At 34.4% G+C, this 19,549-nt stretch overlaps 2 protein-coding genes across 5 annotated transcripts in view; both read right to left on the reverse strand.

Moving 5' to 3' along the window:
* Positions 1-748: 748 nt before the first annotated feature.
* On the reverse strand, positions 749-1,765 carry LOC149261750 (uncharacterized). Of its 2 annotated transcripts, none has more exons than XR_016248494.1 (3): positions 1,472-1,765; positions 1,302-1,361; positions 749-1,199 (listed from the first exon to the last, which is right to left on the reverse strand). XR_016248494.1 is itself a non-coding variant. In XM_089382302.1 (3 exons), the coding sequence occupies exons 1-3, from the start codon at positions 1,760-1,762 to the stop codon at positions 1,154-1,156; spliced, it is 309 nt and encodes a 102-aa protein (XP_089238428.1). In that variant the 5' UTR covers positions 1,763-1,765; the 3' UTR covers positions 749-1,153. The 2 variants fall into 2 exon arrangements, 1 of the variants encoding a protein (XP_089238428.1); XM_089382302.1 differs by having other exon boundaries at positions 1,560-1,765.
* Positions 1,766-7,394: 5,629 nt separating this feature from the next.
* LOC149261751 (vacuolar protein sorting-associated protein, putative (DUF1162)) overlaps positions 7,395-19,549 on the reverse strand; it is a 528,477-nt gene continuing 516,322 nt past the window's right edge. For all 3 annotated transcript variants that reach the window (XM_089422755.1, XM_089422751.1, XM_089422743.1), the window contains one exon: positions 7,395-7,926. In XM_089422755.1, the coding sequence (XP_089278881.1) occupies positions 7,573-7,926 (354 nt within the window). In that variant the 3' untranslated portion in view covers positions 7,395-7,572. The remainder of the gene's footprint in view (positions 7,927-19,549) is intronic.

A 19,549-nucleotide genomic window follows, 5' to 3' on the forward strand; every position in this document is an offset into this window, starting at 1 on the left:
TAGATAGATTTCTTTAAAGTGTTAGATAATTCGATATATGAATTAATGTAGATATCAATCTCTATAAATTAAGTTTTCTTTCTTTTATTAGAATTAGTACATAAACGATATTCTTATTTATCATACTTCTTGTAATTTAGATTGTCGAGAACAATCTTAAAGAACCAGGTAGCAAACAATGTGTTATATAATGTAGAGGAATATAAGTAAGGAAATCTTGAGAAAACAGAATTTTATGATAAGACAATATTTCCTTCTCTTGTAATATCAAGGGTTCGAAATGAAGAAAAAAAACAAACTTGACCATGACAATATTATTTTGCCTTAGCTTAATTTATAGTTAAAGTAAATATATGAGAGGTAATAGGAGAAGAGCCATTCAAGTCAAAAAAACACCATGAGAGGTAAATTTCACAAAAATGTCATGTATTGAGACATATAGGAGTAGAATTGTAAAGAACTAAACAAGAATTCTTGTTTTGCATTCAGAAAGAAATATTTACAATCATAAAACTACCCATACAATCGAAAGCGTTGATTCTTTAAATAACATTAACTTCACAATATTCAAACTAGTATGAAAGGCAAGCTTTTTGTAATCCATACAAAGTAGGAGAAATGTCGAAACCTGTAGAACAAGACTTCCATTTTTCAACTTAATTAATGTATACATTATAGTCTCAAGTGGGGCTTGAAGTTATGCACGACAAAACTCAAAAATAGTTATACATCCATAAAAAAAAAAAACTGTGCAGAGGACGTCATATCTCCTCTAACCATAAAGATTAGATATAGGAAAACAGAGTAACAAATCCGCGAGATAATTGCATTAATATAATCAACTGCCGGACTAAGTCTAGGGTGGTAGGGCTCGAACCCTCCTTAAAAACCCTACTGAGAAAAACCCTCGTAGCAAGATTATTATCTGACGGCCAGAGGCCATTAAAAACCCTTATAAATTCTAGACCAAAGGGCCGAGGAGGCCAGCAAATTAAAATTACAGGCATGAGCTGAGAGGGCTAAGAACGAAAAATCAAATCCATAGACATGTTTCTCGACGGTTTTAAAAAGAATTTAAAGGCAAAATTAGAGTGATAACTTCCATACAACGAGCATGAACCTTAGGGCAGTATTACCCAGAGACCGCCACGAGTTAGAACCTGGAGTGTGCCCCATCCGACCGCCACCACCCATGCCTCCTGAACATGTCACACGGAGGCCCAACATGCGCATTCACTCAGCCATATAACCAAATATGTATCGCTCACATCAAAGGAACAAGAGCAATGATAGAAAATTACCTGGTTAGGTTGGCCTGAGGAAGTCGTTGCTGGAATTGATGGCAGGCCTGGAGGGTAGACCTGTTAATCAAAACAATAAAAACAATGGAGCGTAGTTTCCAGCATGCAATGTAACAGTTTAAACTCAGAATTGAGCCAAGGACTTGTAAGACTTAAAAGAAAACCTGTACCCGTGTTCAGTGCGCCATAAGACACCAGAAAAATTGTTCGGATAGAGGAACAGAGGAGGAGACGAGCTCCTTCATCCAATGCACTTACCCCAGCTTCAACGGAGAAATGAGATTCAGAAACCTTCGACCCGGAAGCAAATGGTTTGGAGGGCTCAACTCCACCGTTGGATTTTGGGCTCGAATAGAAACCGTAGATCTAGGTGAAAATCCCGAAAGGGAAATATTGCAGTACCACCATAAAAACAAATCGCGGGAGAGCACAGTAACCCAGATCAATGCAACCACAGGCATTACGGCGAGAAGGACGCCCGGGAGCAGCTCGACATGACAGCATTGTAAGTAGTAAGCAAGAGTTCCTCGTGGCAGGACAAGTGTCACTGTTTTTAATTTAAAAGTAATGTAATATCCACAATAAAACTCTGTACAGTGACCCTCTCGGGTTAAAATAAATGAATATCATGAAAAATATATTTAACCGTTTATGTAAACTCTGAACCAATGATTTACAAATCAAGAACCCATGTATATGTTTAAAATGCATTTGAATTGGGTATACATGTGATAGATGAGAGTTCAATAAAGCAAAATTTTTGTTTATGGTCTTTGACATTAGCAGATGTGTGACATAGATTGTACCATTCTTTAAATGTTTTCATATGTTATTTTAATCATCCCGAAAAAGGAAAGAAAGAAGCTAAGCATAGCTTTATTTATTAATGTGAAGGTTGTTTCTGCTGTATTTATTCAGAAATTTGAAAATTTGAAATGAAAATCTTAACCCTAAAGTTATAGTTGTTAGTTATTATGAAACCATTTAAAAATTATAATAGAGAAACAATGTAGTTGGTAGTAAACCCAAAATACAGTCATTGGAAAAACATGTACAACATAAAACCTCATAATAGAAAAACAATGTAGGTAAACCCAAAACACAGCCATTGGAAAATAGAAAAATAAGTAGGCATGGCGTTTGATCTTCCCCTTGGCAGCTCTGTGATCCCGATGCCTTTTATTCACATTCATATCATATCAACTCCACTGCCTTTTGAATTTACAAATTGTCTCATGAATTTACAAAACTAGTGGTACAATTAATCAATGGATTTTGATTCCATCTCTAAGAATATAAGCAACATTTGTCTCTTTTTATGGAATTCAAAAGAAAATGGCAATGGAACTAGTTTATTTAGTGTGATTAAATGAGTTTGAAAATAAATTTATTATACATGACTACACTCTTTTAAATTAGATATTTTATAAATATTTATAAACATTAAAACACTTATTTCATCTTACATCTCACATTGTATATATTAAAAGAATTAAAAATTAATATATATATATATATATATATATATATATATTCACTTCCACTTTATTAGTGAGATGGCTAAATAGATTTTGTCGTTATACAATGGCTTACTACTATCATTACATGAGCAAAAAACCATAATACATGTTCATATAATATTTGTTTTAATTAATCAATTTAATTAAAAGAGAAAAAAATCATAGTCACTTTTAATATAAATCTCATTTTTTAATTTGTAGCTATTAGTAAAAATATCCTAAAATATTTCATATAGGTTAAATCTCTACATTCTCCCTAATAATTATTAATAAGTAGATTAAATTCTATAAACTCTATCTCAAAATAAATACATTAAATAATTATAAAAAACAATTAGAATATACCAAATGGAAAAATTACATATATTTATAAGATTTCACAATAATAAAAAATTTAAAAAAATTATTTTAAATAACACTTTTGGTATAAATATTCTCATAAATTCAAAGGGTGAAAAAATTAAATTAAATCTTATATTTTTAATAATAATATTATTCTCAAATTTGTCTACTTTATTATTTTAAAGTTTCAAATAAAAAAAAAAACAAATAAAGAACAATCATTAAAAAATAATAAAAATTAAAGCAAATCAAAACATTTTTTTTTGAGTGTCTAGCATAGTTATTTCTAAAATTTTGTTTTCGTATGTTTTAAGCTCCTTGTACTTTCCAAAATTTTGTTTTCCTGTGTTTTAAGCTACCTGTTCTTTTTTGTTTTATTTTATTTCTAAATTAAAATAATATAAAATATTTAAGAAAATTTTATAATTAAAATGGAATAAATTCTATTTTCTATATATTTAACATACAATATAAAATATAATTAATATAAATATATATAAAAGTATTTACATAAGTATACTTACAAAATCAAAATGTCGTATCTTCTTAAAAAAAAGTAATTTTCCATGTTTCTATTTTTACAGCTTTTTTTTTTATGTTCGTTTTTTTTTTTAATTATAGCTACAACTATTATTAGGTAAAACTAAAACACCTATGTCACGTAACTATATAAATTTAATGGTCAATAAATTTTGATAGGCATCAATTCATAATAAACATCAACGCACTTAATTTATAATAAGTTTCACATTAGGCATCAATTCATAATAAACACCAACACACTTACTTCATAATAACTTTCACATGCAAAAAAAAATCATCAAAAAATCTAAATTATTATTTTATTTTAAATTAATATTATTATTAAATATAATAATAATTAATGTATAAGTTAAACATATATACATGTCTAAAAAACATGGAACACTATTCCTAACCATGGAAAATTTTAATTTATAAATAAGCTTTGTTAAAATAGCATTATCAAATACCGTGACTTATTAATACCACATACTGAAAAAACTATAGCTCAATTTATATAACACTTTCTCATATGACAATTTTTTAATTAATAGATTTAATTAAAATGGAAAAAAGCGCACAACTAATCTAGAGATAAAAATTAAAGGCTAAAATTTAACCTTTAATTAGTTTATACTTAATGAATATCTTAAAATATTCCATAAAAATAAATCCATAAACTTTTATCTACAAAACTAAATAAAACTATAATTAACAATAACATAAATATAACAAAATTTTAATTATAAAAACAATATAAACCATTTTCAAGCTTTTCCTTTTTCTCTGATTTAAAAAAAATATATAATTACAATTATTACTAAAACTAATTTTGAAAAAAATTAAAATAAATAAATAAATTTATGCACCCCTTTTGTGTATAAAATGAACATGAAGGCATATGAGGTTTTAATTTAAATAAATCAGGAATAAATTTTTTAATGAGTTGAATTTATAAGTTTTAATTTCTAAAATATAAAATCATAAGAATAGTGGTTTACTAATCAATTTACAATATAAGAAAATTTAAATTTAAATTTTTTATTTTAAAAATAATATATATATATATATATATTTATTATTTAAAACTAAATAATATTATTAAAAGAAGTATTTTTCAATTAAAAATTGTTATTTAAATTTTTATTCATTATAAATAATAATAATACAAAATATTTCCAAAATTTCATATATTATTGTTGGCTTATTATTGAATATTTAATACCCTGGGGAGGAATTTTAATCCCATGAAGTATTCATACACACAAAATAAAAAAATTCCTCCACACATTTCTATCCAAAAAATTCTTTTAATATGAAGAATGGTAAAAATCTACTCATAACTGTATTCATTATAAATTAAAATAAAAAATAAAAAAATTATATTTCTAAAATTTTATATATCATTTAACTCATCATTGAATATATCTATCTTTATAGTACTATAATTAAAAAATATTTATTAATTTTTAAAATATATTTAAAAATATAATTATCATAAAAATGAATAATTATTAAATATTATATATATTTATAAATATTATATAAATTAATTTACAATATTTTTTATTAAATAATTAACCATATAAGATAAGTGATATTATATAAAAAAAAGAGTTTTTGAAAATGTCAAAATAATGCTTTCATCGATATGACTTTTTAAAAATCTCAAAATAACGTCCCCATTAAAAAGAGCTCTAGAAAGGAAGAGCTTTTGAAAATTTGAAAAAGAGTTCTTGAGCTTTTGAAAATTTGAAAGAGTTTTTGAAAATTCCAAAATAATGTTTTTATTTATATTTTTTTCCTTCATCTTACTTAAAAAAAAAATAAAAAAAATTGATTGATGGAATATAATGATTATTAAATATATATTAGTATAACTATTTTAATAAAGTGGTTGATATATACCAATTGGTATTATTTTCTTTAACAATATCATTATAAGTGAAAAATAAAGTTAATCAATCTAGGTCAACCATTTTTAATAATATGGTGTTAGTTGACAATTGAGGTGCCTGAGGTAGATCAGTAAACCATGGTTTACTAGGATTAACATTATCTGACTATGGTTAAAAATTGTTGACAAGGGTTAACCATGTGGGTTAGTCGTGATTGCTAAGAATTGTTGATGGTTGACCTTGTTTACAAGGTTAGTTGAGAAGGGTTAACCATAGTTGACCTGGGTTGTTGATGGTTGACCTTGTTGACAAGGTTAGTTGAGAAGGATTGACCATAGTTGACCTTCATTGAGAAGTTTGGTTGAGAAGGGTTGACCATGGTTGATGTTACATTATGCTACATTAATGGTTGAAGAGCGTTGGGAAAGTTGACCATGATTGACCATGGTCAACCATTAGTGTAACAATGTTACATTAATATTTGTACATTGGTGTCCATATTAATGTTACATTAATAGTTGAAGAGGGTTGATGAGGTTGACCATAGCTAACCATGCTCAACCATTAATGTAACAATGTATTTGTGTTACATTGTTGAACAAAATTGACCATGGCTAAACTTGGTGACCATGATAAAGATTACTTGACAATGTTTGATCATGGTTGATACATGTTACATTAATGAATGAAAAGGGTTGACGAAGTTAACCATTGATGAGGAGGGTTGAATATTGTTGATCGAAATTGGCCATTAATGTAACAATGTGTTTATGTTATGAGCCAAGATCTTCCAAAGAAATCACATAACTAAGTTTTCTATGTGATTTCTCTTGAAGATCTTAGCTCAAATCATGAATCACAGAAGCATCCAATCTCAGTGTTTATGTTATATGAATGTTGAACATTGGTACATTATTGTTTGTTAACCATGGTTGACCGTGTTTGATGTCATATTGGTGTTAATGTTAATGTTACATTAATCCTTAAAAAGGATTTACAAGGTTGACCATGATTGACCATCATCAATCATTAATATAATAAATGTATTTATGTTATAGTAATGTTGAGTATTGTTACATTAATATTTGACAACAATGGTTGAAGTTACATTGGTGTTTATGTTAACGTTACTTTAATGGTTGAAGAGGGTTGATGAGATTGACCATTATGACCATGGTCAACCATTAATATAAGAATTTATTTAAGTTACATTGCTAAACAAGTTAGACCATAGTTAAACTTGGTGGCCATGTTTGACCATGGTTAAGCTTGCTTGGGCATGTTTTAACATGGTTGCCTATGGTTAAATATAATGAAGTTATGGTTAAACATGAAACAAGTTCAAATCCAAAGAGAGGTAGAGTATGTACACTTCCATTTAGATTTTAGCAGTCAAATCATTATGTAAGCCCAGTCCATTGTCTCACAAACAAGGGGCTCTCCTACCCCAATTTGGTATTGAACATGACAGTAACTTTGCAATTAGATTATATTATGTATTTTTATACTATATCTCATCCATAATGTATCTTAAAATTTGCAACAATTTATGGGTGAATATAAGATGATTGTACAAATTATTTACGCTGATCAAATCAAGTTATCTACATTAATATATCTTGTAGAATCACAAAAACAATGAAGTCATTAAATTTGATCATGTTTATCCTTTTAAATATGAAGTCCAGTAAAACTAGAAGCTTTATTCATCTGACTGTATCCAAAAGTAGACTGTTGTCCGAATACAGAACAATGAAGTAACTTTCTATCCTTTCAGCTTCATCAGAAAGACAGCCATAGAGGCCAACAAATTAAAATGCCACTTTGAAAAGTGGAATCTTTATTGATAAACTGAAATGTTTCATTCTGGAGTTTCACAAACTGAAGTTAACAGAAATTGCACGAATACAGAAAGTTACGCCATTTCCATTGGTTTTTTTCCCATCAATAATAATTCTTACAATTATATATCATGAGCCATGACTAACTTTACTCTACAAAACTCAGCAAAAATCCACTTACAATTCGCCTTACAAGAGCATTTGGTATATGACGACATAATCTTCCATCAACATAGGCGACAGCAGTAGATATGAGGAAACTACCCAATGCGTGCCTTGGCATTTGTATTCCCCGTTCTATTTTCTCTTCGCCCTTGTTGGATTTGGATGCTCCAGGGAGAGCCACTTCCCTTCCATCATGAGATGATTCTTCCGCAGTGGATTTCTTATTCGAGTCACTCATGTGCAAAATTTTGTCTGTTTGCCTTCGTAATGCTCGAATGGCAAAAATAACAAACAGTTGTTCACATACGGCCTTAAGCCTGGGGACCACTTGCCACTCCTAGTAACGGGCAATATATGTGTCAGTATGATAAAATTGGTCAGAAAACACAATACGTTACAAGGGAAAATAAGAGCAAAAATGTCATTTGAAGGTTTGTGATTATGTAAATTAATCATACATAATTTGTAATAATTGTTCTAATCAATGATAAATAATATTCCTGTAAAATCTGCATAATTTAAAATAGACACATATTTTTTCATATTTATGATAGGAAGAAAATTCAATAATTAAATTCGCTCGCTGTTGACAAAATAAATATTAATAAAAAATGATGAAATTTGATATGATACATTAAAATGGAGGGAACCATTAAATATTCATTCGCGGATAACTATTTTATGAAAGACTCAGGCTTTTTATAAATATTATTTTATTTATTTTAATTATCATATATCTTTTTTTTTTTAATAACATTGTCTTCCTCCTTGGAGATATTTGGTCCTGAAAGCAAGGGTAACAAAGGAGACACCCTCTTCTCATAGATTATACCATTTAAGGTGATATTATTTAAGTACTCTGGAACGTAACGTAATTTATTTTCTCCAGTGAAAATGATAGCCTTTGGTTCTAATATAACTTCTCTTCGTCATTGAATGTAGAAAGTGTTACTGGGGTGGTTTGGTGTTTTTCTAATACTTTCCTGAGACAGGATATATTGAAAACATGGACAACAAACATTGTGGATGTAGGTTCTATCTAGCAAATCCAACCCATAGGCTACCTGCACTTATTGATTTTTTTGGTAACTTGTTGAGGTCTTATGAGCCAATTTGATTTTTCCTTTTTGTTTCAAAGGATAATTGTCTGCAAAGTTGAAATTTCACAAATATACAATCTCCACTTTCAATCTCTCTCTATCCAATGTTGGTCAACTTGTTGCTTCATATAGTTTCTCGCAATGCTTAATTTTCTTCTAATTGATCTTTTACTGCTGGAAATTTTGGCTTCTTTAAGTAAAACTCCTTCCATTTAAGGAGTTCATAACCATAAAGACTCTGAAAATGAGTCATTTTAATTGAAGTGTGATATGTGGAGTTGTACACCAATTAGAAAGATGTAGCCATTGTAATCATTTTTTTTAGTTACAAAATAATGGAGGTATGCTCTTAGAGATTTATTTACAATTTCGGTTTGGATACGCCGCATTCCTGTTTAAGCGATGTTCTAATTTGTTTGAAGAATTTTTTTCAAAAATTTCCCTTAATTCTGGGATCTCTACCACTAACAATGATCATTGCAAATTGATGTAACTTGTAAACATCTTCGTACAACACTTCGGCAATTGGTTTTGTTGAATCTAATTTCCTCACTCCTATGAGGTGTGCATATTTAGTTAGTCAATTTACTATCAGAAGGATTTTTTTCTTTCCCATCCGACATGGGTGACTTGTCAATGAAGTCCATTGATATTTCTTCAGCCTCAAAAAGAAAATGCACTAACAAAATCGAGTTTTAAATAATTAATAGAATTGAAGATGTTGATATCATCCTTAGTGGTAAAATTTTTTGGAGGGAAAAGGCAAAAACTACTTTTTTAAATTATATTTTTGACTTATTTCTTTATAGATTACTAAAATTTCAAGTGTGGACCGCAGTTAGATGCAAAATTAGATTATATATCCAACAAGTACCCAATTTGTGCACTTTTCAGAAGAATCATGGAAAGAAAAATTAAAAATACATAATAAAAAAGGCATCTTTCTTGAAAAGAAAGACATTTAACAAGTGTCCACACTTGAAATTTGAGTAAAATTATAAGGAGATAAATTGAAATACAATTAAAAAAAGAAATATATTTCATTATTTTCCTTTAAGAATTCATAACTCTTATGTTATTATTTTTACTATTATTTTATTATTTTCCTTTGGAGACCAATTTTAAACCTCAATATTTCTTTGAAAGCAACTTGGAATGTGTAGGGGTGGAATAACTTGGGGTCATAATATTTTCTTTTTTGTTCCTCTAGCATTGATCACATTATGTTACATATTTCTGAATTTATATTTATCCCTTTCTAAAGAAAAAAATGATTTGCATTATAATAAGCCTTGAAAAGATCCATGTGTTCTGTGATCGTGATCGCTGAGTTGTGGAGCTCTTTAAGGACCTTAGACTTAAATTTTGAGGTTGGGCTTAGGTAGATTCTACATTTGTACCAAAGGATACCATTCTTCTATTCAAATTTGGAATCTTGAATGAATTATTAATTATGACACATGTTTATCAATTCTTTGCATATTCACTAATTGGACTTTATCTAGGCATTCTAGAACTGCGACCGAGACTACAAGTAACAATGTGTTAAATTATGGTATGTTATGTGCTTAGAGCAGTTTACTTATTTTTCTTCTTATTAGCCACAGATTGGCAATTACATATACATTAAGTAAAGTGCAAATAGAACATTAAATGATCAACAGAAAACAAGCCAAGACAAGAGACACAAGATGTGGCGGCTAGCTAGGGACAAACCCCAATGCGGGGAAACCCTTTGATCAATTCTTCTTTTATCTTCAATAGTTCAACAGAGAGAAATAGTACAAAATCTGAATTCTGTAATTTTATATCAGCAGCAGCAAACCCTAGATCAACAAAGTCAAACTTGGTCAAACTAGCTGAAATTGACGTCTAAAATACTTAGTCAATTTCCAGTTAACTTTTCCTCGAATAGCCTGAAGAAACAACCCTTGAACAGCGGCAAAAATTCAGTCAATTTACAGATTTCTAAAGTCAATTTGCAGCCCTAAACTAGGGCAGTGAACACCAGTGAAACCAGAGGTCGGATCACCTCGATTTTCGTGCCAAAAATTGCGGCCTGCGTAGGAGAGGCAACCACACCCAATCCGCAATTCTGGAAGGTCAACGCTGGTTAAAGAGATGACCTGCTGCCCTAGCGTCCTTTCTGTGTCTTCCTTGCCCTAGGACGTCTTCCTTTCAACCACACGTGTGAGAGAGAGAGGCACCTTTTATGCGTAGGAGAAAGAGAAAAAATGAGTGAATTGAATTTTTCAAATGAGGAGAATGCTCCTTGTATTTATATGCAAATGTTGAGGTTGAATAGACATGAATGTTGGGCTTCTGAGCCTACATAAGTGTGCTGGCCGACCTTGACAATTTGTCCATAATCAAAATAAATTCATATCTCTATAAATACTTATCGGAATCGGATGATCTTTAGATCAATCCTACACCTCTCGATGAGAAGAATCTAGGAAAACTAACATAAACCATAAATAAAGTGATTCACATGGAGTTTGGTCATAGTTGCCAATTTTAACACTCTCTCAACTAGGGAGAACTTCATCTGCAATCCGTCAGACCGTCGTTGTTATCCATCCATCAAATGCACTGTCCTGTACAACTTGACCCCACTCTGCTTTGCTCTGCTCTGCTATGTTCGAAGTGTGAAGAAGAAGAAATGATCGAGGATGTATCATACCATCCTCGACTGACCCGAAGTCAGTGTCAGAGTGTGAACCACTCTCACTGATCCCAGATCAGTATCATTGATCCCAAATCAATGGAGGTCATCCTAGCATAGGGAGTACGATAAATACAACGATGCGTCCATCGATAGTACTACTATGGTCCCTATCCTCATTTCCCTGCTCATTGATCAGATGAGAGGTACTTCCCATGAGTCCCAGATTGCATGGGTAGGCTGCCTCGACAGGAGAACTAATCATCCTGTCCACAGGAGAACGAATCATCCTATCTAGTGGATGCCACGGAGAGCTAATCATCCTGCTCCACAGTGGCCACGGAGAATGATCATCCTGGCCCATAGGAGAACTAATCATCCTGTTCCACATTCGCCATGGTGTGTCACAGGGGAAGGTTGAACCTTTACCCTGTACATAGTGCACCACTAGGGGATGGTGAGTCGCCCTGTGGTCACATATCGCTCCAAGAAGTACCCAGCGCCCTCCTGGAGCTCCTAGAGCTCAATACCAATGTTCCACCAAGGTTCCGGGACGAGGGGGCGAGGGAGCGAGGGGGCGTGGGAGCAGCCTATGCAAAAGCTCCCTACCATTTTTTAGGAAACGTGGGGGAGCGTCAGGGTCTTAAAAATTTATAAATATAAAATATAATTTATTAATTGAGTCCACTATGACAATTTGGTTTGAATTGAAAAGCTGCAAAGCATGATCATTGATATGAATATCATTTAACATTATCCAAATTTATAATATCATATAAAATAATAAATTTAAAATTCTAATTCAGCTTGGTCAAATTCTAATTTAGATTTTGGTCAGACAGAGGGAGAGCTTCAGCTTGATAAGGTAGCCACTGAATTCTGTGAAAAGGTAAATGAACAGATCAGGAACACTGCATTGGCAGTGGAAGGGGCAACTACAATGGGTTGTCCAGCTGTATTGGATCCAACAGCTAGAAAGTTTGTTATATTATATATAATATAGACAGTACACCATATGCTGAAAGAAGAGTTTTAGTTCCAGGAGAGATGAGAAGATCACATGAAAGAGTTTCTGACAGTTTACTATCAAATGACATTGACTGCAGGATGACCATCTGCGAACCAACTTGGGTGACCAACGACGGCATGGATAATTTGTCTACCTTATTAGAGAAATGCCATGCAGTTCAAACCTCAAACTAGCAGTGTATTTCAGGGCTGAAAATAATTTTCAGACCTGAGAATTCAAGCTGAGCCACTGTGCTCTGTGTAAATTTTGTAACTGTATAAATTCATATATAACAACAGTTCCTGAGATTTCTTGTTGCCCATAGTATTTTTCATGCTTGCAGTAAACGCATGTTAGTCTATAGTCCACCCAATTATTTCCCACATGACATAGGTGTTGCTTCCATAGTTTGTATGTCAAATGTCATGCAAATTAAAAACACAAACTGAATGTCTCATATTCTTTGCCTGTCACTCCAGTTATCTCCCCACTGTAATCCAGCCATCACTTGAGAAAAAAAGGAGAAGTTTTAAAAGGGAAAATTCATGTACGTGCTATATGGTCCAGCAAATTTCCATGATACTGACCCTCTAAAATAACGCTAGTTGAAACCAAAAGACAGCACAAGACGTTATCCCCATACAGAACATGAGTAGCTTTGTACCACTTTTGGTCTATTAAATCATAAACTATAAGCAAGGCCATTTTTTTGGGAGCGTGGGGAAACGTCTCCTCAGGGAAGGGAAACGTTTCCTTGGCACGTCCCCCCGAGTTCCTCCATTTTGGGAGCGTGGGGAAACGTCCCCTACTCGTCCCCAAGTCCCCGGAGCGCGGGGGAGCGAGGAAACTAGACCCCTAGGAGGGGGGGCGAGTCCCCGTGGAACACTGCTCAATACATCATACTCAACCCTCATAAGAGGGTCTCTGAACGGCACCAAGTCGTTCTTGGAAAGTCAGGAATTTGACCTTTCCTAAGGGCTTTGTCAAAATGTCGGTGACAAGTTCATCTGTACCAATATGTTGGAGCCTTATTGCTCCTCGCTGCACCATATCTCGAATATAGTGGTACCTGATATCGATACGCTTGGAGCCATCATGAAATATGAAATTCTCTGATAAACGGATCTCGCTCTGGTTGTCACACAGAATCACGGTGGTATCCAATGTAAATCCAAACAGCTCACTGAAGAGCTTTCGCAACCAGACTGCCTCATAAGAGGCCATGCTAGCAGCAATGTACTTTGCCTTGGCGGTGCTCAAAGGCAATGACTTCTACTTCCTACGCATCCAGGATATCGAGGCAGATCCCAAAGAGAAACAACACCGTGGGTGCTCTTTCGATCCACCACACTGTCTGCGCAATCAACATTAGTATACCCAAGTAGTCTCACATTTCTGGCAGTGTATTTCAACCAATGAGTGATTATGCCACGAAGATATCTCAACAGATTCTTGGCACCAATCCAATGTGAGTGGTGAGGCTCAACCATATGTTGACTGCATAGCATATATCCGGACAGGAGTCCACCAAGAACATCAATGCTTCGACGAGTTGACGATACTCTGTAGCATTTCGTAAAATAGGTCCGGCAGCACTACTACTTAACTTCTTGAAGTCAAGCTCCATCGGGGTAGTTACGGGCTTGCAGTCCACCATGCTGAATCTCTCCAATATCTTCACCACATATTTTCCTTGAGATAGGAAAATCTCCCCTGGTTTCTACCAGACTTCCAGTCCTAGGAAATAGTGCATAAGTCCTAGGTCTTTCATCTCGAACTCAGAAGCCAGCTCCCTCTTACATTCGTGAATGAGAGGGTCTGCACTTGTTAGAAAGAGGTCGTCAACATATAGCACTAGTATGAGAGGCTTGTCATCTATAACCTTAAAGTAAAGGTTAACGTCAGCTTCACTCCCAGTGAATCCCTGCTTCATCAAGTAGCTATCGATCCTCTCATACCATGCTCAGGGTGCTTGCTTTAACCCATAGAGGGCCTTCTTCAACCTACACACATGAGATTCTTGATCATAAATCTCAAATCCTTCGGGTTGCTCCACATAGACCTCCTCTTTGATCGAACCATGTAAGTACGCAGCCTTGACATCCATTTGATGTAGGTTCAATCCTTGTGAAGCAGCAAGGGCTATGATCGAGCGGATGGTGGTATATCGGGCAACAGGTGCACATATCTCGTCATAGTCTATACCTTCCTTCTGGGAGAAGCCACGAGCGACAAAACGAGCCTTATACTTTTTCACACTTCCATCAACTGCATACTTTATCTTGTAAAGCCATTTTGAAGTGACAACTGCTTTGTCCTGGGGTTTGGGGACCACATCCCAAACATCGTTTTTTATAATGGACTCATATTCCTCGGTCATAGCATCCTTCCATACTTGATGCTTGACGACATCCCTGAATGACGAAGGCTCATTTTGGATTATCGTGCTCATGATGGTCAAGTATCCCTGATACCTGTTCAGCTTCTTACTTTCACGGAAGGTTCCTTGGGGTGCAATCTGTCCTTCAGCATCATCAAGTGTCCCCCTAAGCCATGAAGGCCTCTTCTTAAAAGAGGAAGGCTCTTGCGAAGGAGGATCGATAGGATCCATAGGTTATTCCACATCGGGCATCGTCTCATCTTCTTTTTCTTTCGGTTCCCCGATGTCAGCTTTTTTAGATCTCCTTAAAATAGGAAGATTGTCTACCTTGCTAAGAGCCATATCTTCGTCAAAGGTGACATCATGACTAATCTCGACTTCCCTTTGACCAACTACATAGATTCTATAGCCCTTAGTATTTTTTCTATAGCCCACGAAGATTCCTTTCTTTCCAGATGCACGCAATTTATTCCTTTTTTCTTTAGGCATATGAAAATATACAGGGCTTCCAAAAATTCTAAAATGAGATACGTCAGGTTTTTTACCGGTGAACATTTCTTTGGGAGTCTTGGAACCCAAAGCTTGATGAGGGCATCGGTTTTGTACATATATGGCGGTATTTGCAGCTTCGGCCCATAGAAACTTCGGAAGTCTTTGATCATGGAGCATAGCATGGACAACTTCCACAATTGTACGATTCTTCCTTTTCGCCACACCATTCTCTTCAAGAGTATATGGTGTAGTAGTCTCCCTCTTAATGCTAGCCTCTTTACAAAAGTCATGAAACTCATTGGATTCATATTCAATCCCATTATCAGTCCTTAAGATCTTGATCTTCTTTTCAGTTTGATTCTCGATCAAGGCTTTGAAGTGCCGAAACTAGGAGAACACTTCATCCTTATTTTTCGAGAAGTATATCCAAGTCTTGCGAGAATAATCATCTGTAAAGGTGAGGTAATATAAATATCCTCCCAAGGAGTTTACAAGCATCATACCGGATATGTCTGAGTGAACCAATTGCAATATATTGGAGGTCTTGCTTTGGTTTGAGGGGAATGGTCCCCTTTTGAGCTTCCCTTCGGCACATCTTGGACATACACCTTCTTGCTCTAAATTTGAACTTGAGCATCCCGGTCACCATTTTTCTTACATCGGGTAGAGCTTTATAATGAAGGTGAGCAAACCTTCGATGCCATAGTTCGGATTGAAGAGATGTGTCACAAGACATGACACCCAGCAGACTTCTACCGACCTGATATAATGAATCAACTCGAAACCCAAGAGTAAAAGCATCTTTAAAGTTCTTTTTCCATACATGTACCTTGCCATCATTGAAGGCCACCTTGTAGCCTTTGTCTTCCATTGCCGAAATGGACACCAGGTTCTTTTTGAGATTAGGTACATATAATACATCTTGTAAGTGGATGGTATTACCCTGATTCAATTGAAGAGTGACATTTCCTACACTTTTCACGGGATATTTTGAATTATCTCCAAGAACAATTTCTAGCTTGGTTTCCTTCTCTATCAGATTATAGAGGGCTTCTTTGTAACCATTGAAGTGCCTTGAGGCACCACTATCAATAAGCCAATTTCCCAGCGAATCCGGGGGAGCAGTAGTAGATAGAGCTACTGGTAGATAATATTCATCTTGCTTATTGTTTAGATTCATACCTGGAATTTCTTGCCTTATTGAATGGTTGTCCTCTTCCTTGATTTCCGACACTTCTTTTACCTCTGCCATTTGACCTGCCGTTCCTTTGATTGCCTTGAGAGGGATTTTGATCATCGTCCCGGTGTGAGTCCCTTTTATCAGGGCACTCCCTTGCATAGTGACCCGTTTTATTACAATTGTAACATCATCCTTTTCTTCCACCCTTTGGTCCAACCTTTCCTTTGAATTTAGCCCCGAAACTGTTTCTTCTTTTAGTATGAGAAGAAAAGGCAGAGGGATGGCCTTTAAGTATGGGCATTTCTTGCTCTTCCATCCTCGTTTTTTCTTGAATGCATCTGGCCATTAATTCCTCAAATCCAGGAATTACATTATTGTTGAGAAGAGTCTTGAATATATACCATTCAGATGGCAATCCTCCAAGAGTTGTGAGTGTCAATTCCCTGTCAGGTATTACTTCCCCAATAGATAGGAGATCATTCTTGATCTCGGTGATCCTTAAGAAATATGCTTGCATACTCTCATCTTTGCCCTTCTTAATTTCCTTCAGCTTGTTTCTAAGAAACAAGACTTGATTTGCATCATTAACTTTAAATAAACTCACTAGTCTATCGTAGATTTCCTTGGAGGTGTTCAGCTCGGAAACATAGGCCACCAAGTGCTTGTCGATAAAGTCCCGGACGATCTTCCTTGCTTTGAATTCTCCCTTGGTCCATTTGTTCCTAGCAGCAGCAGATGCATTTGATGGAGGCTCAACAATCCCGCCTCTCACATGGTCCAACACTTCTTGCTCTTCTAATGTTAGATCGAGAGACATTTTCCATCCGTGATAGTCAGACTTCTCACGGACTTTGTCTTCAACAGGGAAGTGTGTTGAGGACCCCATGATTTCTTTTTTAAGATAGCCTTGCCAACTTTCTCTTCGGTGATTGTTCTTGCTCTTGCTCTTGCTTGGGCTTTGTCTTCACCTCAACTCCGATACCATGTTAAATTATGAAATGTTCTATGCTTAGAGCAGTTTACTTATTTTTCTTCTTATTAGCCACAGATTAGCAATCACATATACATTAAGTAAAGTGCAGATAGAACATTAAATGATCAACAGAAAACAAGCCAAGACAAGAGACACGAGATGTGGCAGCTAGCCAAGGACAAACCCCAATGTGGGAAAACCCTTTGATCAAATCTTCTTTTATCTTCAATAGTTCAGCAGAGAGAAATAGTACAAAATCTGAATTCTGTAATTTTATATCAGTAGCAGCAAACCCTGGATCAGCAAAGTCAAACTTGGTCAAACTTGTTGAAATTGACCTCTAAATACTTGGTCAATTTCCAGTCAACTTGTCTTCGAACAGCCTGAAGAAACAACCCTTGAACAGCCCCAAAAGTTCAGTCAATTCGTAGATTTCTGAAGTCAACTTGCAACCCTAAACTAGGGTAGTTAACACCGGTCAAACCAGAGGTCAGATCACCTCAATTTTCGTGCCAAAAATTGCGGCCTGCCTAGGAGAGGCAACCATACCCAATCCGCACTTCTAGAAGGTCAATGCTTGGTCAACACTAGTCAAAGAGATGACTTTCTGCCCTAGCCTCATTCTTTTCTGCATCTTCCTTGCCCTAGGATGTCTTCCTTTCAACCACACGTGAGAGAGAGAGAGAGAGAGAGAAGATGAGTGAATTGAATTTTTCAAATGAGGAGAATGCTCCTTGTATTTATATGCAAATGTTGAGGTTGAATAGACATGAATGTTGGGCTTCTGAGCCTACATAAGTGTGCTGGTCGACCTTGACAATTTGTCCATAATCAAAATAAATTCATATCTCCATAAATACTTATCGGAATCGGATGATCTTTAGATCAATCCTACACCTCTCAATGAGAGGAATCTAGGAAAAATAACAAAAGCCATAAATAAGGTGATCCACATGGAGTTTGGGCCCTAGTTGCCAATTTTAACACAATGGCACTTCATTTTTCCATTAAAGAGCATTAATTGCTATATTGTCCTTGCCCCTTTTATGTGGTATTTCCATATCAAAGGTTGCTATTTTTTCTATCCATTTTTTGTTGTTTTGTAGAAAGCTAAGTACATGACATGAGGACACGAAAATATGGGTATCTGACGTGTGACACAGTGACCCCCCAAAACATGACACGAAAGACACATTATAAATTATATATAAAAAATATAATATATATTAAAAATATAACAAATTAGTGAACTACACAAAATATGAAATATATAAAGCATTTCATTAGAGAAATTTTGAGGTCTAAAATGGGCCTTCTAAGGAATATTATAAAATAATAATAGAACTAATATTTTAAACTTATCTCCCTACGATTTTACTCAAATTTTGAGTGGAATCACTCATTGGATGTAGAATTTAATTCCTCATCCATGGAGTACCCATGTTGCATACTTTCGATAGACCCTACTACACGAAAAATGAGAAATACATGAAAATGCGATTGCAATCACGTTTCTTCAAAATGGGTACTCAGATGAGACTCGGATGAGGAATTAAAATTTTCATCCAATGAGCGCCCCCACTCAAAATTTGAGGAAAACCATAGGGAGATAAGTTGAAAATACGAGTTCAAAAAGTAGTTTTTTTATTTTTATTTTTTTACTCCAAAAATGGTGAATCATCCCCCATGGTTGAAATCATCATCTTGAATCTCATTGGTTCTTATACAATTGATTTTGGTTGTACATTTTTGTTTTGAGGCCCATTTTAAACCTCTCTCTAATGACATGATCATGACTGTAAAGACTGTAAAAGACTGATATTAATTTTAGATATCAGATATGTAAAGACTGATATTAAATTTTATCAGATTGACATATTTCTTTTGCAAAATTCTATCAAATAAATTCTACAAATTAATAAATTAAATGCATCTGCGTACCTGATTCTTTGCATACCTTATTCTCCCGTCTGATGTTCATCACATTGCTCCAAGTTTTCTGATTCCATTACCAAACCAACTCTTCCTCCCTGCCTATCTGGGATCAACCTTTGCGGTTCCCAGATCCAGAGAACTTCGAAATGGAAGTCCACTGGCCCCCGTGCCCAAAACTCCAAGAACAGTTGAAGACTTCCGATTTTCAGTTCCAAAATCCAGCCTC

The sequence above is a fragment of the Pinus tabuliformis genome, chromosome 6 (genome assembly GCF_031772625.1).
Source record: "Pinus tabuliformis cultivar Carrire ecotype Pingquan chromosome 6, CPIR1, whole genome shotgun sequence".
In the NCBI taxonomy this organism is placed as follows: domain Eukaryota; kingdom Viridiplantae; phylum Streptophyta; class Pinopsida; order Pinales; family Pinaceae; genus Pinus; species Pinus tabuliformis.